The 22135-nt window shown below is 41.8% G+C and overlaps 1 protein-coding gene across 5 annotated transcripts in view; it reads right to left on the reverse strand.

The window, feature by feature from the left end:
- Positions 1-22135, reverse strand: part of SH3KBP1 (SH3 domain containing kinase binding protein 1) — a 219217-nt gene that overhangs the window by 184146 nt on the left and 12936 nt on the right. For 2 of the 5 annotated variants that reach the window (XM_084505541.1, XM_084505542.1), the window contains exon 2: positions 11400-11557. In XM_084505541.1, the coding sequence (XP_084361667.1) occupies positions 11400-11557 (158 nt within the window). Of the gene's footprint in view, positions 1-8498; positions 8667-11399; positions 11558-22135 lie in introns of those variants that run through there. The other 3 variants (XM_084505545.1, XM_084505544.1, XM_084505543.1) reach the window with 2 other exon arrangements.

The raw sequence follows: 22135 nt of genomic DNA on the forward strand, positions 1-22135 counted from the left end.
GTTAGAAACAAACAACAACAGGGGATTTCCTAAAACTGTACCTACTTTCAGACTTCCGCCTGGCTCTGGGAGACTGGCACATAGGGCTTGTAACCGAAGCTGCAGAAGCCCCTACCCCTGACACAATGAAAGGAGCTGAACTGGTTTAACTGATTGAGCTTTTACTGGCATAGCCTGTTTGCTTGCTGTACCTGGCTTCACTAAATGACAGTAAAGCAAAGCTGCTTCAGAGCAGCAGCACCCTGGCAATACATTTTCCTAAGACTCTTATTACCATGAGAAAGCAACAGTATAGGCAGAGCAAATGAGACACAAGAACCTATTGCATCTCCTCATCCATAACATTCACAAAGAATGCTTTTGTGTTTTCCTCTGCCGTGTATTTTTGCAGCAGATGATGTTTACACCACTCATGTTCTCATGAAAGGCACACACAAACAGCACAGAAGAAATATTGTCAGCGGCCACTGCTAACATCATGAAAATCAAGCCTGTGTGCCTGTCTTTACTGGACAATCACTATTACGCTGGTGTATTTCTGTACACCTCGAAAAGCACTTGTCATGAATCACTCCTCATTTTCACAAAATCATCACTTGTGCTGCCTTTTACAAGATGTATTTATAAGCATTTCCCTGAGAGAGTATCAGGGATGCAAAAGGTTAGCACTTTGAAGTGAAGCTCAGTAACACGATGGTATCAGTCTAATGGCAGCACCGTGGTGATAATGCTGTTTCAGGTTCAGATCTCCTCCTGCTAATACGTACCATGCTCCAGTGATGTGAACTTCCCTCTTCTGTCAAGCAGTCTAACCAGCTAATATTAATCAGCCTTAACTAAAAATAAGTGCTTGTAACAGTATTTATCTTTAATTTTGCTGCTTTGCCAGATCTGATGAGGGGATAGGGAGCCTGAGAACCTCGTCAATTCTGCCGATAACACAATCTAGTAGGAGATAGCAATTTAGCCTCTCCCTGCAAATCTTGTTTTCACTTTATGAATGTCTGAAAACATCACTAGGAAACAAATACATTTGTTAGCATTCATTAGGAAAAGCTGAAGGTGATCGTTGTTAAAACTCAAATCCCATCTCCCCGTCTGTGCCTCCACATACATTTTTCAGTGGTAGCTGAGCAGCTCATTTTAGTAAAGACAGGCTCAAAGGCATGACCCAGAAATCCTTCACTGAGATAACCAGTCTTTACATAAATTAAAAAAAACACTCTCTAACGAAGCTGTAATAATATTTTCTCGAATTCTTTACTGTGCTGAGCATCATGGAGCTGCAATTTGACAGCAGTGGTACAGAAACTGAGGAACCACGTTACCAACATACTACAAGCAACTGAAGGCATAAGTAAGGAAGCTCTGAAAGTTCTTCAACCCTGTATCTTGAATGCTCAGTTTCATGAGCAAATCAAACCTACACAGAAGCTGCTGTGTGGGGGAGTGGGAAGAGAAGGGTAGCATCTAATGGAAACATGCAAAGTGTTAGAAACTCAACAGGAGTAGAGTACGCTCAGTTTAAAGAGAGCAAACAAAAATTATGCTTTTATAAATATCTGAATGCTCACTAATAAAACAATGAAAACAAAAAAATCCCAGCAGAAAGAAATGGGGATCAGTATTATAGGGTGTCACTGCAACTGTCCCCAAGGTTCAGGTGGGCAACCACCATACAATCTACTTCCCTGTAAAAGTTTGTTTCTGATGTAAAAGATCAACATTATTCAATTGTTCAGTGGAGGGGAAAAAAAAAAAAAAAGGTTGAATTAATGAATGAGATCATAAAATATATTTCCTTTCTTTATTTCTGGTTTGTAAAACAAAACCCTGTTTAAAAATCATTTCAGTACCTTAACTTGCATGTTTTAGATCTAATGTCTGTTTCTGCACACCAAATGCAAGCACACACTGTGTATGTCTACTCTAAGCACACACATGTATTGCTGAAGACATTTTGAGAAGGGTTATGTCCAATGGTTTAATGAGGCATTCCCCTCCCTTACTCAAAATTCTCCTCTGACGTGGGTTGGGCTGTATCCTCTCAGTCATTCCATTAACTTCAGCAAACTACTTGTATGGGGAAGTTGTTTCTGTACGAGAGTTTTTAAAGGATCTGCCCTTAGCCGTTTAGTTCAGGAGGTCTCAAAGTACATTCTTCATTCACGAAAAAATCCAGGTGATGCCTCACAGCAGGCTAGCATCAATCTTTGCTCTTTCCAGGACTTTAGTTTAATCGTTTTATACATTTGGAAAATGTCAGCAGCAAAGCAGGTTTGTTTTTGACTTATCATCATTATTTGTGACAATCTGTTCATGAGAACTGATCAACACCACCATAGGCTTTCAGTCACTTTCAATTTGAAAGCGCAGGTTCCACCGAATCAAAGAAAGGCAAAGACATAAAAGTGCACCCAGCACAGGGCAACAAGAATCAACCGAAGGTCGCAACATGAAGTGGTGTGGGAACGCAGGAGAACAACAAAGCATGTGCCCTTTTGTATGCGTGCAACACTACATTTCAGGTGGTTGCACTTGTCAGTACTTTTTTCCATGAAACTAACTGTACAGAAAACTTTCAGCTAAAGAAGTAAACCTCTCTAAAACCAAAGTGAAGCATTAAAGAAATTGTTGAAAGCTTCATTGCGATGTATATGTCGTTTTTTGATGGGTTTTGGATTTATTTATTTTTAATTCAAGATAGTTAACATGGTGGTTCTGTGTGATAATGATTTTTCACCTATATTTCTTTAATGCAACCCAGGAAAGCAAAAAAAAAACTCAGCTCTTTTTAGAAGGACTTTTAGATAAGGAATAGGTTAAATTTTGTCTTTGTGCTTGACAGTAACATAAAATTGAGACATAGGACATTAGAGAGGGATAAAGAAAAGATTAAGAGTTGAAAGAAAAGACTAAGAGTTGCATACTATCTTTTTCTAACTCACCGTAGATATTAGGCACTCAAGTGGGCCAGTGATTCAGCAACAGGTGGTGGCACTGTAAGAGCCACGTCTCTGAAGAGCCATGGCCATATAAATGCAGACCATGTGAGAAACATGAAGGAAGATGGCAGCCTGCTCGCATGCTGGCAGGGTGCTGGAGCCAGCATGGTAAAGAAACTCAGGGAGAGCTTCCAAAATCAAAAAAAACTTCAATCAACCATAAAGCTGATGAACATAGGTCCCAAAAGGACAGGCCAAAATAATTGCAACAACCTGTAACTATAAGGCATCATGATGATTATCAAAGATGTCTCTGTTCTGGAGAAGTTTTCTGCTGGCAGGGTGTTTCTAATCAGGGTTTTTGATAATAATTGCCCATAGCCTCTGGACAGGCAAATGCAAGCTGTCTTGAAGAACCGGAGTATTGAGTTAATCTTTCAAAGGCTGCAGTAGGTCCCAGTGCAGCAAGCAAGAGAGAAACCAAAGTTCTGCTAAGCAGCACATGAATACACTCGATACTTGCACAGTCTTGAATGACTTGTGATGCATTTATGTCTCTGAATATTCTCAGGCAAAACAAATACCACCAACACAACAACCACCACCACCACCAAACAACAACAAAGGCACACATCACTACCATCTTCTGCAAAAATGGCAGCCTTGCCTTGTTCCTCCCCCCCTGGGTGCAAAGTATGCATGTCTCAAAATGTATGCTCCACTTGTTTCTGCCCTTCCTTCCCTCGCCACCTTTCTGACACTCAGTATCCATCACTGAACAGGCAGTCTGAAGCCAGAGTAAATAACTCATCATGTTACATGATGGTAGTTTACTTGTACCTTAGTCTTTTCCAAGGTTAACTGAATGACTACCACACTGTCCATATATAAAACAATGATACATTTCATACAGCTGTAACAGAGCCAAAAAAGTGAAGATAAAGATACTCACATATACTCACCCTTTCCAGCTCTGAAGAGAACAGCATTTGCTGACCATAAACCTAAACAGCTCTAATATACTCTCTCGCATAATAATTTCAGTACTAGCAGCAGGGAAATTTTCATAAAGGTTAAATTACTGTCTGACGGCAGGAGATGGGGGACCCTTTAAGGACCTGGTCTCCAGCATCAGCTTCCCAGGTGCCTTTCTAAAGATGCTAGGAAGGTACAGCACTTCTGTATGTATAATTAAAATAATTTTAAAAAATGCCCCACTAACAGCACTAATCAGCCCTCCCTCCAATCACACACACTTACTGTTCAGAAATTACAGTTCTTGATCAGGACAGGCATATTCAGAAGAAAAAAGTATCACCAAATCTTTATAAAAACAGTTAGTTTTACAAACCTAGATAACTTTCTTTTTCCTACATGTCCCTCTTGCTCTCATCTTCATTCTTACTTGTTGCAAATATTACTTAAACATTAAGTAATACAAAATGAAAGACAATTGGTAGATGCAGTCAGGAGGCAGGCTGGCATGGTTCTGATGGAGTAAGTGGAACATCTGTCAGAGCGAGCTTCAATGCATGCACAACTCCTCCTGATTAAGATTAGAAAATGCTGCAGCCACACCACAGGCATCCAGAATATTGTTTCTCTTATGCTCTTATGCAAACAACCATTAAAAACATCAAAATCAGGTAATGTTTCCTAAAGTTGAGTCGATCCATCTCAGGGCTACGTGTTTAAATTGCAAGAAAATGTAGAAGCATCAGCAAGTATTCTCATGCTAGCTTCAAACAGCAATGGGACTGGACTTCAATTCAGTTTCTGGGAGCTTGTGTTTTCTCTTACTCCTAGAACTCTAACAGAGTTCTTTGGTCCTGTTGGGAAAAATCCAAGAGACAGATGTACTCTCTGTAAGCCCAAAACTGTGGAAGGCTGTCTAATGAGACTTGTATGCAAATGCTGCTAAGCATCTCCATGGGTTTTACCTACAAAGAGTTTCTTTTAACAGCCTGTTCTATCAGCAAGAACAATTGCCAAAACAAATGTAAAAATGAATCAGCCCAAAATATATAGATTACTAACATACCCACCCACACATAAACATGCTACAGAGAAAATAAAAACACCTGGAGCTTGGGAAGTTGCCAGAAAAACAGCACTGGCTTGAAGAGAAAGTGGAAGGTCAGGACACCTCGTCTTTGCCTCCCAACATTTTAGGACTAGGTTGGAGAAAAGCCATCAATGCTACAATCCTGCCAATTCTCTAAGTCTTTATGAAAAAGCAGGTTTTTGTCCTTGTTTCAAGCTCTGATTTCGTTTTTTCTCCTGCTCATGGCTTGGAGCATCAGGAAGGGGAACAAGAGGAAAAAAAAAGAAGTGTTTAGTTTCCTTTTTAGTATGAAATAATGTTTTTATTTATAATTTAAGCAATAGCGCATTTTAAACAGAAATACTCTACTGTGGTTTTCTTAAGGATACAAAATACAAACCTGAGCAAAACCAGAGAATAATTTAGTTTCCTTAATATATCAATTTGTACTACCTACACTGAATTACCCTACCATTGAATCACTATGATGTGTATTTAAATAAGGGGGTTTCTTTTTATAGTTTTTTAAACATCAGCAATTACAACACAGACTAAAGAAATGCTGCTGGAAAGAATGAAAAGCAACACCTTTTGTTTTCAAATTCTTCATTTTTCACCAGCCCTATCAATATTCAATAAAATTAAGCCACTGCCTTTTCAGAAGGTCATTTTTTTTTGCTAATAATGAACGCAAAATAACGTACTGGTCACTAAAAGCTAGTAAAAGCATTAGTGTTGAAACTTCACGTGACCATGTGTCCGCTGCATGCCTGCTGCACACATTTAACGTGCTCTTCCTTCTGCATCATTCACAACATCTTCAAGCTGCTTCCCACAAAGCCTGCAACTGCTGACAGCCTCCAACAGCGACCCTTCCTTCCTCTCCGCTCCCCCTCCTGTTTCTCCCTGCCTCAAAGCCTGGCATCAAAGCACATCCAACCAACTGATTGCCATGGGACAGCCAACACCGCACCTGCCCCCAGGAGAAACATATGGGACCCATTCTGCTGCTGACCGTGAAAAAGCTCTGCAAGGAGCACGGCTGCCTTCCCACCCAGCTGGGAGCAGCACCAGTTCCCCGCGACGGGCAATGGGAAGGAGCCTCTGTGGCTACCAGGGAGCCTCACATCACGTCCAGACCAAGCACCTAGGGCAGCTGCCTCTCTGGGAGCATCCCCACCTCCTCTGAAGCCAGACGAACAGGTTGAGGTGTGGCGTTATTTGTATCATGCCCTCAGCACCCAGCATGGCCCAGAGGCATTTTCGCTGCTGTTGAATTCCCTTTGAAGAACCGAGCGCTGCCGAGTCAGTCCTCTACTGTTCCACCTTGGTACAAGACCACCTTGGTGGATCTGTGTCTTTCGAGGTGTGGGGGAGTAAGGGGGAGGCTGGAAGAGGGAGAAAGACTTCATTCTACTAGTTTTCCTTTCACCACTGCAAAATTAGTAACAGCAGCAATAATAAATACCGCGTCTGTGATGCTGTGCTTCTCACCAAGACGTCTTCATTGCTGTTGACAGAAACAAAGGCTCAAAGGTACAACTTTTTCACATGGCGGAGCCTATCGGAAAGTTTCTTTCACCAGTTCTATTCTCCTGTATTTCACCATGAGGATAACAATGCTCTCAGTGGTTTAATGGTCATAGCCAGGATTTGGAATAAGAAACTAGGACTCCTGGCTCTCATTCACAGGAGAGCAGAGCAGCTGGAACAACACAATCTGAAATGTTTCCTATGGACAAGTACTTAGACAGCATTCTAGGTAAGATTTAAAACAAACAAACAAACAAACAGTAATTGAATTGCCAATTCCTGCTAAGTATATAAACAAAAACAAACAAACAAACAAAAAACACCTGTAGGAATTCACTGGTCCATAAAGAAACTATCTTTTCAGGTACAGACAGAAATAACACTGTCTTCCCTGGTCTGTATGTCATCCCAATGCCTCAGCAGCTGCCATAACTTTCAGAAGTAGCTACTTCGGCCAAGCTGAGCAAGATGTTGCTGAATTTATAGCATTCAGAGTACCCAGGAGGGCAGCGAAGATGATAAGAACATGCAAGCCCCAGAGGAAAGGCATGAACAGTGGTACCAGTGGCGAAGCAGGAGGGAAGGATGATGAGAAAAGGACGATTCTCTGACCCGATGGGCACCAAGCAGCAGCCAGAGAGACAAATTACAGATGTGCAGGCTCCTGCATGCACACAGGACAAGTTTTAAGGAAGCTCTTAGAGAGGTTGTAGGAAAGGCCTAACAGGGATTGGCAGTACCTTCTCCACAAATAGGGTGCATGGAGGCAGAGGAGGTAAAATAAAAGATGGATTTCTGCAAGGAGTCTCCCTGTGCTTCACTCATGATCCCCTGGAAACTCTGGCTGGTTGAAAAGGTTAAAAAGAAAAAAAAGAAAAACAAAAGATAAAGAGAAGAAAATTTAATAGCTAGCAAGCAACAGATAAGGATCTCCGCTGGGTATCTATGATTCAGCATGAACAACGCCCCTGACATTCTCCAGCTGATGTGCAAAACGATACTGTGCTTGTACAACCAACAGAGCCAGGCTGCTGCTCTGACCTGGAGCAGCCGCAGAGGCGCACAGAGCCCCTGCACAAACAGCACAGTGCACTGATCCTAAAAAACCGACCAGGCACTGCAAGTTCAAAAACAACAACCACACTTCTGGCTAATTTGAAAACGAATTTCACCACCGCCCCAGTTGTGCCAGCCCTGTTTGCAGGTCCCCTGGAGTACAGGCAAGATTGAAGGTCGTCATATGCAGCTGTTCAGTTTACCGCTGTAGCACTGCCTAATCCGACACAATGGGCTTTGTAAATTAAAACAGGCAAGGATGGCTCTGCACCACAGCTTCCTGCTTTCTACATCTTCGCCTGCTATCAGCAAAATCTGCCTCAGCTGCTCTTATACCTACAAACGCAGTTTTACATTGTAGTGCAAGCTTACACGCGGAATTTGTTAAAACAAGACCAGGAAAACCAACGACAACAATCACAACAGACCCCCATCTGTCTCCTAATGGCATTTCTTAAAGAAATACAAGAGGAAAAAAACAAAAGATCTAATAAACGTCATTCATGTTTACGTAATTTTCTGGTTACAAAAGTACAGATTTTGGGTTTCATGTTGAAGTTTTCAAGCCAGAAAGATACAGCAAGCTAACTTTACACCATACAAATGAAACACTGCAATCACACCTGCTTCCTCCTCCTCTTTTAGACTGTGTAATTAAAAGTAAAGCAGATAACCAGCACCAGTACAGAACTCTCCACTCATTCATACTTATCTTTCTCTACTCAAAAATGGAAACAGAAAAAGATGACGACCAGATACACATTCCATACGCTTCTTATGATAAATTCAGCATCAGTATTTCTAACAAAAACAGGTATCTACAAAGGCCGACAGTGGGAAATTCAATCTTAAAGACAGAGAAAGATTAGCTGCAGACTAATCGGCAGAGAAAAGTGAGAGAGAAAAGAAATCCCAAATACCTTTTCTGTTACACCTTGCATATTGAATTGCGGAGTGTAAGAAGAGTATAAAGCTGTAGATGTGTGAGTGTGTGTGTGTATAAAAATATTTAAAATTCAGAGCAGTTGTTTTGCAGATTCAAGAACAGGAAGCACCTCTGACAGAACTTCACAGTGAAAATCCCCTGAGAAAGATTACTGCATATGTACTGCATACACATCATTGCTACCTCCCCTTTTCCTCTTTCTCACATCTGTCTTCAGACATCTCCTCTTCACTGGTCTCCTAATTCGCATTTTTTCCTGCGGAATTTAAAACCATTTTTGCTCCAGGCAACTCCAAAAGTCTTTTCCACCTTGTTGTGTAGCACTTGAAAAATAGTGCTTGTTTGTTTGTTTGTTTTTTAAATAACAGTTCATGTTCATTTATTTTAACATTATTTCTGGTTTGTACATCTCTTCTTCCAAACTGCATTTCTTGAATCAATGAACACGTGCTAACCAGGACCACTCAGGCCTGTTGACTGTTTTACTCAGTGGTTTCAATCCAGCCCAAACATTCGCTTTTTGTAAAACTCAACAGTTCCTGAGGAATGTCACAATGAATTTGTTCTAAAAGAAAAATCAAATCAGAGGAAGGAAAAGCTGTATTACATAAGAAATGACTCCCTCCACTTGAAAGAAGAATGCAAAGCACCTCGAGAATTTCCGTAGCGATATTTACCTCTAAATAACTTTCTCAAGTAACTACTCTTGCAACCAATTCTGATAAGTAACGGGAATTTGGAGTTGCTGGAGGTGCATTCAACTCCACCACTCGTCTGTAGTGTCCCTTTTTGTCCGCCTCTCTGTTACCCTCCTGACCCAAGAGAACAGCTAGGTTCCCTGCAGTGGGGCATGAGCTGACTGCTGGGGAGCCCAACTCTGCAGGCACACATTAAAAACTGTTCATAACTAAAAGAGAAAGTTTGCAATTACTCACAATCTTAATGAAAGGAATGATTACACTCAACAAACTTTCTAATGGGAGCGCTGTTATGGTTAAATATAGTTCCCCACGTAATAAGGATATTTCCATGAGAAAAACTGAAGAACAATTACGTTTTTCCACTCAAGACAGTCACAAACTAACTACACTTTTAGGAAGTCTGTATCTTCTACTGCACGTTTCCTAACTTAGAGAGGGAATGATCAACTATAAAAAATATATTTAACTTTGCGTTCAAGCAAGATCTCAGAATGAGGAAGAATTTAATGTGGTTTTTACTTCCTTAGAAAAGAGCTGTAGATGCTAATTTAAGAAAGAAAAAAAAACTTTGGGAAAACAAATAGTGATATTGTATGTGAACACAGAATGCAAGACATTTATTGTTGCTTTAGAATTTCCTACTGAGAAAAATCGATTTATTTTTTAATCATTTGATTGGACACCACAGCTTGAAGTAATTTGGGAAAGAACTGGCCTTAAAAATTAGGTATCAAGGCGGAGAACTTGCAAACCATCATACAGAGTATGATATTTTCATAACAGAAATTCTTAGGCCACATTTACTTAGGACACTAAATCCAATGCCTCCTAAAATCAGCAGCAAATTTCAAATATCAGCCAGGAAAAAAAAACTTAGAGAAAACCTGGTTTTATCCCAGAGAACCTCCCAGTCTACCAAAGTTCAAACAGAAAAATATTATCGATATACAGTGAGTCCCAAAGTGTGAATTTTCAGAGATTAGCAAGAACTGGAGTATCTGTTTTGCCCTTCCACTCCCTTCCATCTCTGTGAGCCTCTGACTTCCTCATTTTCACTGCTGGCTGACAGACACAGAGCCATTCCTTATTCTTGGCAGGACAAGAACGGGGGTTAGGATGAGAGTATGTTTGTCCCCATTGCAACTCCTGAGGCTCTCATGCCTCCCTGCTACAGGGTCTACAAGTTTGCCAACAAACCACCTCCATGAAGTACCTTGATGTAGGGAATGTTACTAAAGAAAAATGAAATAACTTCATTACATGTATCTGTACAAACACACAACAGGCAAACACAGAAGAAGAAAAATGATATTTATACCCTTGGAAAGGGGAAAGGCCCAAAGATCCTCTGAAACTACAGTAACAGATTAACATAAAACACATTTATGTAGTTTATTGTAGTTCTTCCTCTCTGCTCTGTACCTGGAGAGCTAAGTTGACAGAGGTTTGCAGAAACTAACAGCCTAGGTCTGCAATGACAGATCAAGGAGCCCCAGAGGTACTACCAGGTAGTCTCCTATGTGCTAATAGGTAGTCTGACATGTACAGACATACACAAACACACAGAGATGCCCAGTAAAATATTCTTTTTTTCTAAAACTTTGAATGGCTTTTCTAAAATCAGTATTATTGCAAGTTATTTGGCACATTACATGAAATACAAAGTAATGGTATATTTTTTAGGTTTTTTTAGACAATCATTTAGCAACAAATCCACTTTAATTATTCCCAACTAGTTTAACCATGAATAAGTATTCACATAAAGCTTCTATAAGACCTAAGAAAGCACTCTAGAGAAGAAGCAGCAACAGCTACAAAGAGAAAATACTGCAAATGCCATGGAAGAGACTGTAGACTCACTGTTCAATTCCTTTTGACATGTGGGTTGTTCTAGAATAATCACTTTGCTCCCAGACAACACAGACAAACGCAACCACTGAACAGTGCAGACATGCAGGGGTAGCTACTTTTATTTTCAGGATATCGATACTATGCTGTCTTTACAAGAAATCAATCTTTTCTTTCTAACACAGCCTCAGTGGAACACTGTATTGCAATACAATATGGTTTGGGATTTAAGAAATGTTATGATATCAAGTCCAATAGTTAGTCTGAACAGCATAGTACACAAAACGTATACACACAACACGAGAACAGTTCCACTTTGTACTCACTCTTACAAAGTTGTCAGGGAACAAACCTCTTCTGCCTTTGAGCTGTCCTTCCCACCAGCCTCCATCATCCTTCTTGATATTGGTGATTATGTCACCTACAGTGATCGTCAGCTCATCATCATGTTGAGCTTTGTAGTCGAATTCCACGATCGCCTCCACTAAAAGAGAAACACACATATTGCATAATTACTGACTGTCCATTTAAGCTTCCAAGCCTTTAGAAGGAATAAGAAAACAAATCCAAGTATAGATTCACAGCACAAGTAACGCATCCACTTTAAGCAAGAGAGCACATTAACTAGGCAACACGTAACACTAACATTTCTGTGGATAACTGCTACGTGGGGAGGCCAAAAAAAAGAAAGCATGGGAATGCCCATCACAGCAAAGGACACGAACAGCACACACTTTTTCTTTACTGTTTAAAAGAAATCAATTTGTGCAGCTTCAGCAGTATCTGCTCTAGCAGCATTACCAAGTTTAGTTTTATTTCTCGGAAAACGTTTTAGCCTTTGTTTGTGGGACTTCTAAAACGTTTTCTTTCTGAATAGATTCCAGAAGCATTCCAAGCCACTGCACCTACTGTGCTAGATACATCACTACTGACCTAAAGAGCATTTATCAAGACTTTTTTTTTCCTGAGTTTTGCTGTTATTTATACAGAAATGCAAAGCCGTGCTGCATGAATATGTTCTCAAAGGGTTTCACCAATAGGATAAAAATTTACTTTCACTTGTGATTATGCATCAGAGGATGTGAAGATGAAATACTCCCGCTGCTCTGAGTGTCTGCTAACAAACAGAGGTGCGTTACAAGCTCACTACAATTACATGGTGTGTCCTTGTCTTTTCCTGGAAGGAGTCTTGAAACCATACACACAATACATTATATACCACAGAGTCACTGTAAAAAATTAGGGAAGTCATAAAGACAGAAAAAAATCATTTGAAGAATCAAAAATAATGTACCAGGAGTATTCAAGGATGGTAGCAATGGTTATATTTAGTGGTTCATCAAATATTCAGTAGGAGGAGCCTGACTAGTGAGGTAAAGGACAGCCATATTCATAATGCCTTCCTCCTGTTTCCTTCAGTGGAAAACCATGTGCCAGGATGTTCCACCAAACATTTCACACTCCAACCATTGAAACAGAAAAATGAGAGCAATGTGCATCTGCTTTCTACAGGAATGACTGTGCTGTGCAAACCCGGCAAGACCTGGCCATCAAAGAGGCAACGCAGCTCACAAGGCAAAGCTAACTATTGCACCACAGACAGTAAAAAGGTTCTGCCTAAATAACAGAAGCCCCAAGGAGTACATCGAATTAAGCTGACAAGAAAGCAGAGTTATTCCTTTCCACCCCCAAAATGTCACAGAGACAATGCTGAACATCCTCCTTCCTCCCCCAGAGCCTGCAAGTCATAGCTAAAAGAGTGTTCTGACTCGCAGCTACACCCCAGGCACGAGGCTACAGCTGATATTTACCTATTGCTTCTTCTATGAAGCCCAGAAACATACTAAAACCACAGACAAGCATCTTGTGATGTTCACAAAAGGTCTGTTAACTACACAGTGAAAAGCAAAAGAGAAGAGAGCGGCACAATACAAGATGGCATGCAAATAGGACTTGAAAAATTTACCACTGAAACTTAAGATAGTCAGGCTGGAAGCTGCCTCTGAGGGTCCCTAGTTCAACTTCTTGGTCAAAGCAGAGCTAGCTCTGAGGCCAGACCTGACTGCCCAGGAATTAGTCCACGTGGATCCTGAAAATCTCCAAAGACACAAGCCCACCTGCCATGCACAGCTGTGAAAGTCCTGGCTCCATCTCCTTAATAACCTCCCTGTAGGTGTTGTAAGGTTGTTATTAGGACCTCCTAACTCTTTGTCAGGCTTTACAACTGGAGTTTCTTAAACCTCAGATCCCTCCGCTATTTTGTGCGCCAGTTGTATCACTTGCAGTCTTGTGGAGAGTGCACTGTACTGCCTGCTCTGGTCACTGATAAAGGTATTAAACAGAGCAGGTCCTGGCACAGCTCCTGGTGCTACTCCATTTATCACCAGAACACAGGTAGAGTACAACACATTTACGCTCAGATTGAGGTTGGAAGACACCTCTGCAGATCATCTAGCTCAAATCTCCTGACTCAAAGCAGAGACAACTTGAGCACAGATTGCTCAGGGCCTTGTGCAGTCAGGCTCTGAGTAATTCCAAGGATGGAAATTGAAGTGTTCCGTCACCTTTAAAGGTAAAAAAAATGTTTTTGTATGGTTAAATGGATGTTGCTGTATTTCAATTTATACCCATTGCCTCTCATCCTTTCACTGTGTACCACTAAGAGGAGCTGGGCTCCTCTTTTTCACTCCACCATGCCAGGTATTCAGACACATTCAGAAGATCTCCCTCAGCCTTCTCCTCTCCAGGCTAAACAGTCCCACCTCCCTCAGACTCTCCTATGCCAGACGCTCCAGTCCACCACTCATCTTCATAGCCCTCTGCTCCAGGATGTCCACGTCTCTCTTGTACGGGAGAACCCAGAACCAGACACAGCACACTGGGTTTTCTCACCAGAAAGAAGTACCAGAGAAGGGTCACCTCCCTCATCCTGCTGGCAACGCTCTGCCTGGTGCAGCTCTGGAAGCTCTCAGCTTACTTTGCCACAAGCACACCTTGCTGATTTGGGTTATCCTTGGTGCCCACCGGGTCCTACTCACCAAGGCTGCTTTCTGGCCAGGTAGCCCCAGCCCATACTGCTGCATGAGGACATTTCACTCAGGTGTAGGACTTCACATTGCCCTTTGCTCAGGAGAATCCCTCCAATAGATACCAGCATGGTTGAAATCCCCCACGAGGGCCAGGGCCTGCTAACATGAGGCTTCTTCCAGCTGCTTGAAGAAGGTCTCACCTACCACTCTTTCCTGTCTGTAGAGACACCATGACAGCATCAATCGCGTTGGTCTGTCCTCTAACTGTAACCAACAAGCTCTCAGTCCATCATCTGTCTCACAGTAGATCTCCACGCATTTCAGCTGCTCTGTTGCATAAAGGTCAACTCTCCTTCCCCACCTTCCAAGCCTGCCCTTCTCAAAGAGCCTGTACCTACATATTGCAGTGCTCCAGTTGTGTGAACTATCCCACCATATCTCCATGACCTCAATGAAATCACAGCTCTGCAACTTCAAGCAAACATGTAATTCCTCTTATGAGTGCCCCATGCTAGATGCATTAGTGCATCTAGACAGACATTTCAGAGGCACCCAGCCATGCTGACTTCCCAGACATAATATGAGAGCTTTCCCTGCCCTTTGTGCTTGGGGTGGGCCCCCTTCACTCCTGTTTTGTGGGTTACAAGGTCCCTGCTGTTTGCATCACTCGACACATTTGCTTGCCAACACAGTCCTTCACTTCCTCACAGGATTGTTGGTCATCGTGCCCCTTCCACACCACTAATGTTTTAAAGCTCTCCTCATCTGGTTGGCCAGCCTGTTAGCAAAGATGGTTTTGACCTACTTAGGTGGATCCCATCTATTTCAAGCCACCCTCAGTCCTCAAAGAAGGTCCCATGGTCATAAAACCAAAACTGTTTCTGACACCAGCTACACAACCAATTGCTACCTGCAGGATCCATCCACTTCTTGCCATATCCTTCCCCCTCACCAACAGGATCAAGGACAAAACCACCCAGGCCCCCATGCCCTTCACCATCAGCCAGAGCAACACAGACACAACCGACAGTGCAGACCACGACTGGCAGCATCATTGGAGTCTATGTGGAAGAGCAGCAGAGCGTAGAAGCCTGAGGGCCAGACAGGCCTTGGCAGTCTTTCCACAACATTTTGGACCCCAGCCACTGGCAAGCAGCAAACCTCCATGGATGACAGTTCAGGTCAGCAGATGGGAGCCTCCACTCCCCACAGCAGGGAATCTCCCTCCTGTTATCTCTTGCAGCTTTCTCCTGGTGGCTCAGGCCTAGCCAGGTTGGGTGCTCCCCTGGTCTGAGCTTTCACTGGTCTGAGCACTGCGTCTTCTAGAGAAGACTGTACAAGTTACACAGTTCTCGACGGTTTCGCTTTCTTATGAATTATGTTCTGTCCTTTATGAAAAGAGAACAAAAAGTAGAACAGGGCTCTTGGCTTGACCCTACAGCTGTTTGGGTAGGCTGGAAGCACTGGAGTTATCTTCTTGCCTGCCTTGCACTAACTCACATACAGGCAGCTGTTCGGCCACTTCTGTTTTACTGGAAGTTTAATTAAACAAACAAACAAAAAAAACACCCCTTACTATGCAGGCTCTTGTATGTCTATGAGTTTTTCCACTTCTTAAGAAATGCATATAAATATTTGTAAAAGCTGTCTCCTCTCAGAGGATTTGATTACTGTACCATAAGTGTGTGTGTAAGCTGACAGAGACACATGAGTCACCAAAATGGACCACACAATGATGATGTTTATAGACTCTACAAAGGAAACCAAGAGCATAAGAGCATAGTTTGGAAAGATGAGAAGGAAAGCACACCTAACAAATGTGCAGATTGTGACAAACTGATGGGAAGGTACTCAGGAGATCACTCAAAGTCCTCATTTATCACACTACTGAAGCTTGCAGAGCATGTAACAGCCTAAAAGTGCTTCATAATTTATAGGGCCATAAAGTTGCAGTTTTTAAATCAAGCTCATTTTCTAAAGCATGCTTCATGCCAGCTTCTCAAACTGCGTTTTTGAAAAATTCCTTCTGCCAGTCAAATTTAATCTTTTTTGTTTCTTTTGAGGTGAAATTTGGTCTTTGTGGAAGCTGGAGTGATACTGGAGGCAATGCTGATCCAGGCAGGATAAGAGAAAAGCTGATCTGAGTTTTGCTACACATCTGCCAGTATATCATACCTCATTCCTGAAGGGCTGCACTAGGTTGCTCCTCAGGAATTGGACTAACAAAGCATCCCGCTTTGCACGATGATTTATGAAGCAAAGACTCTGTGGACAGAGAGCTCAAACTAATTTTATTTGTGAACCAACAAAGGCTGGTCTTAGGCCCAGCTCTGCCAAGGTAAACAGCTTGTTATGTTAACAGCCAAAACCCAATCCCTTTTAAGCCAAAAGCAGAATTAAAAATAATAAATGGGGCAGAGAGATCTGGCTTCTCTTTTTGGTGTATTTTTCTTGAACATATCATACCCCATTATGCCTCCAAGTCCAACCTGCCCCAACTTGCAAACTCCAGCTACAAGACCCCTTTCTGTTGGAAAAAGGCGTTTTTCAAGTTAGGATTCATTCACCAAATCCAAATATGAAATCTAATATCAAAAGCTATTAAAGTCATTTTGATTTGAAAAGGGAATAAATGCTCATTCCTATGCCTACACAATCAGCTATTTCCTAACATTACATTACCATCGATCCTGATTGGAATGGAAAAAATCATGAAATGGAATCAAAACTAGTTATTACCAGCTCTGCTGGAGACCTGCACAGACCAATTCATCACTGCGATGTCAGGGACAAATATATACATGTATGTATGTTTGTATTTAATTTAATGCTTAGTGGTTTGGGCTTAAAATAAAAGATTTGTTGATTTTGTTGATAAAGACAAAAGTTTTACTTGGCTTGTTTCCTTGCCACATTTTAAATAACAAGGAAAATCTAATCTCTCAAAACTGACCTAGTCAGAATAAGCATTTTTTAAGTAATATCACCAAAATTTGAAGAGAGGGATGTCTGAGTTTATGCTACTTTCAATTACAGTACAGTGTCTTTCCAAGCAAGAAATGAATCAAGAACAGAAAGAGGGATTTGCTACCGCGCACCAAACCCAACATTATTAAATCAGCTTCTGGTGACATCTGAAGTGTGTAGGCACAATGGAAACGTTATTAATGTCTCTGGCACTATTCCACCCAAGTAACAGCATCCATATGGCAACACCACCTTCTGCAGCAGCATGGCTTCACACTCAGTTGCCGACCTTAAGCCTAGCGCATGCAGTCAGGCACAGCAGCTGAAGGGTGAAGAGCTCCTCTACTCTGAATGTCTTTCCATTTGTTAGCCGCTCAGCTTCAAGTGAACGATAAACACACACGTTGCACTGGCTTACCCCAAAAAAAGCCAGAACTGAAAGCAGACAAACTACCTTCAAGCATTCTACGCTGAAGTTTTAAGCTCACATTCAAAGCCCAGTTCCTCAGAAGACGGTGCCGCAGAGCCTTCCTCTTTTGCATAAACGTAACTGTTCAGAAGTAGCAAAGGCAGGAGCAGGAATCATGCCGCTCTCACTCTTATGCCACCCTCCAGCAGAAGCCTCTACAGGAAGGTCTCAGGGACTCCAGAAGGCTTCAACTTCTCTCCCACCTACCATTAATCAACTACCAAAAGCTATTAATCGAGAAGTCTGAATGGGTTTCTTTCTGTTACGTGCCATTTCTCTTGTAAACCAGTTCCAAAGATTCATTTGGTAGCAACTACTTAATAGTTTATCAACATTTTCATTATAAATACATTTTATAACCCATTAACAATCTGGCCATCAGATTCCATCTGCCTCAAAACTTGCTAGACAAGGTCTTACTTCAAATGTGCTGTTCTGTTTGCTAAACCTCGGTATGAGCTGGTGAAAATATTATGCTTTTAGTGCTTACAGGCTTACTTTTAATTAAAAAAAAAAAAAGCGTCTTTTTGCTATACAACAGGTTGCAACAAAACTTTAGTAAGACATCAGGAGCCACTAGGAGGGGAAAAATCAGTACCTTTTATTATACCAGATGACAAAGTACAATTGACATCCAGAACTCACGTGGGGAAAAAAAATAATAAAAGTACATTACACTCAATAGTGTTGTTCTCCTAAGCCACGCCCAGAGAGCCAGATGGCCTGAAGACCAAATGCGACCTATAAAGCCGTTGTTTTCTGGGCTCTAGGAACATTGAGCAGTTGGCAGGACAATCAAACGCAGGATGCTATGGTACAAATGTGCCTGAGGGAGGAGGAGGAGGGTAGATTTATGTAAGGCCTGGCAGGATTTATTACGGAGGGCACAGCACTGATTAAGTGGGACTGCGCTGGCATAACCACTGAATGCCCATCTCGGGCTCCAACAGTCCTTCCTGTGCAAAACCATCACAGCTGCTGCAGGCACCACGCTCAGACTTCTCCGTGACGAGGATGATTATTGCTAAATGTTTGTTAACATCTGGGATGGAAGCAGGGTTTGCATGGGGCTCTTCTACCGCAGAACAAAATAATCTGTAGTTTGCAAAGACTCACGCATGCTATAATTCCGGATGAAGGAGACACTGAACAGCTCCTCTGAGGCATCACTCTACAAGAAACAGTTAAATAATAGTAATACCATACCATTAACTTTACAGTTTAAATGTACATGGCGACTGGGAGTCTTATGAAATCTTAAGCTTAGGCTCTTATGTTTTGTAGCGCATTTATGGCAGAAAACAATAAAAATTTTGTATGTGCTTGACATCAAGCAACCATTGAAGAACCATAATTTGAATTGAAAAATCAATTCCAAATTTTGTCCTTTTTTATTTCCTTTTGCAATAGCAATAATAATCTGTGCTGAAACTATTTGTGAGGACTCAACTTCATGAAAAAAAAAAAAAAAAAAGAAAAAAAAAGCTTCAGGAGGGGGAAAAAACAAGATTAGAAGGAAAACCTGCACTATTGAATCTTTCAGTGGTTAAAACCATGTTACTTGATAAACAGCAACTCCTCCGCTAAGGCACAGCTTTCAGTTCACATTATATTTTCATATTTACCCTTTGAGAACAATGGGGGGGAGCTAAAGGTCATAGTCCTAGAATGGCATCTTCTCTGAACCACTCAGCCGCAAGGGGCAGAGCGACCACAGAAGGGAGCCACCCCAGCCGCACTGCACATGGATCTTACCACGTTACAGGCACCAGTGGCACTTTTCACTAGCTTGTAGGACGGGGAATTAACTGGCTTCCAGTCCAAAAACCCCTTTGCCTTATGTGGAGGGCTGGTGTAAGGCAAAAGCAATCCCCAGCCAAAATCTCATTTGGAGGAGAGGGTGTGCACTCGTGGTTCAGACTGTCCTGGTGTGACTCTTCTCTGAGCCGAAGCCTCTCCAGCTTACACACAGTCCTAGCTATCCTCCAGGAAAAGGGGAGAGCTGGCTCTCTGTTTGCAAAGAGGGATGAGTATGCTAGGTTCCAGTTTTTAAGAAAAAACAAACGCCAAGTTATTCTGATGGAATGCACTCAGCAGGACAGGAAATACCTTATATTGTGGTGTTAAGGCAGTTGGTATGACCATAATTCATCACAAAAGCCTCACATTTACAGTTAGGTAAATACAGAACAACAGTAAGTCAGTATGTTGGTATTTCTCTCTATATACATGGGGAGTTTTCACATTAAGCATGAATCTCACCACAATTCTGTGCTAAACAATTTCAGACAGGTCATAAATGTTGTGAATTTATTCAGCTTTTCTTATTTAGGCCCATCACAATAGTTGCATCTCACTGAACTTATTACTGTCACACTCGTATCTATGAAACAAAACTTTTCCAGCAACACGTCGAACCACATCTGACCATCAGAGCTACAAACAAGTAAGGTGTAAGCAAGGAAAGAAACGATCGATGCGGTTGTTCTAAGCAGCAGCTCTCACGTCTGCATTTCCAAAGGCTTCCTTATCTTCCTCAGCAGATCTACCAATATGTGTTAGATTAATGGGGCCAAGTCTCCTCAACCTTTTTTTAGATAGATTGCATGGATCGTTGCTGACATTCCGGTCCCTGGCAGTCTGGGAAGTGCCCACATCACACAAATTAATGTATCCTTTCCTACAAAAGAAAGAGGTCCTTCTGCCTTGGACAACAAACTCCTAGCATCCAACCGTTGCCATTGAAAGAGGTTAACTTGTGTCCAGTTCTGGGATCCCCTGTACAAAGAAGACAGGGATCTTCTGGAAAGAGTCCAGCGGAGGGCCACAAAGATGATACGGGGCCTGGAGCATCTTCCCTATGAGGAAAGGCTGAGAGACCTGGGGCTGTTCAGCCTGGAGAAAAGAAGACTGAGAGGGGATCTCATCAATGTGTATAAATATCTGAGGTGTGGGAGACAGAGGGATTTGGCCAACCTGTTTTCAGTGGTTTGTGGGGACAGGACAAGGGGCAATGGCCACAAGATGGAGCCCAGGAAGTTCTGCACCAACATGCGAAAGAACTTCTTCACGGTGAGGGTGACGGAGCACTGGGACAGGCTGCCCAAGGAGGTTGTGGAGTCTCCTTCTCTGGAGATATTCAAGGCCCATCTGGACGCGTACCTGGGCAGCCTGCTCTAAGGAACCTGCTTTGGCAGGGGGATAGACCCGATGATCTTTCGAGGTCCCTTCCAACCCCTACAGTTCTGTGATTAACTTTACCTCACCGGTTCTACCAGCGTATTTCTCAGATGCAGCAGGTGCTCCCAGGATACATACAGCATCCACACACAAGCTTACTTTTGATGCACGTTGTCATCAACCTTGTGTAACTGAAGTAAACGGTGTTTCTTAGAGGTAAAGCTGTCTTGAGAGTCGGTTCACTTGTTTTAACTTGTTTTTTCACCTCAGATACTAATGAATACAACGAGCCATCCAGAAGAAATGAAGACTGATTAAATTCAGAGAAAAACATTTAACATCATCATCTTAACATGAGTTCCTGGCTCCTCCAATATCGATAAAAATAATTCAAAGTCTGCAACAGTTTATACCCATTGTTGGGATCAATAGGAGACGAGAGGAGAACTGTGAGTTAAGCCATGCAAACAGAGACAAGTAAGTCCCATTTGACTGAAATTATACTTATGAATAAAAACTTGTTAGCAATGCTACTCATGGTGTCTAAATCACATTTCTCAGATAATTGAAACGCTAGGAAAGGCATCATTTACTTCTTCAGAACAAAAAGAGGACAGACTACTCTACTTACATAAACATAGCTAGAACTATATATAAAATTACCATTTAGCTAAATTCGTGAGAATTTCTACTGAATGAATGTGCCAACATAAGAAGGATAGAAAAGTTGATGACATGAAAACAACTGCTGTTTGAGATTACTCAAAAATACTAGTCCAGTATAACTGTTGTGTGATTCTGGGCCCGTAGCTGCCTGGATGTGTGTAAATGCATCCAGATAAGCACTGAGGTGGAAGGTCAAATAAAAAAAAAAAAACTTACTGTAAAGCTGGGGAAAAAATACATTTTCAGTCATTTGATGTAGCATCATCTACCTCTCAGGAACACAAGAAGAGGTTGTGGTCAACACTTTGTTCAGTCTTCACATTGTGTACTGCATAAATTTAAATTGTTAAAATTTCAGAACTTCTAGAACAGCAATATTCACCCAATCTCATTAAAACCAGACTACAAGCATGTGTACAATCATGAATATGATCTTAGATGAGCTTGGAGTGTTTCACTACAGAAGCCTAAGCTGTTAGTGTTGTTACCCATCTTTGCCAACAGCAGCAAGCCTTCTGCACAGGAGGAGGATGGGAAGAATACGACGTATTCTTCTGGATCTTATCCGCGTTTGCCTGAAGTAGTGATAAAGATGGGTTTAGATTAAGTGACCAGAGTGTAATGTGGTGCATAAATACATCCTGTTGTGGTATTTCTGCTGTTGGAGGTGAACATTTCTGCAGGAAGAGATTGCTGGCAGCAACGGTTTGATACAACCCAAATCCTTGGACCGTGTTACAGCCCTTCACTA

This window comes from Aythya ferina, assembly GCF_964211825.1.
Source record: "Aythya ferina genome assembly, chromosome: 1".
Lineage (NCBI taxonomy): Eukaryota > Metazoa > Chordata > Aves > Anseriformes > Anatidae > Aythya > Aythya ferina.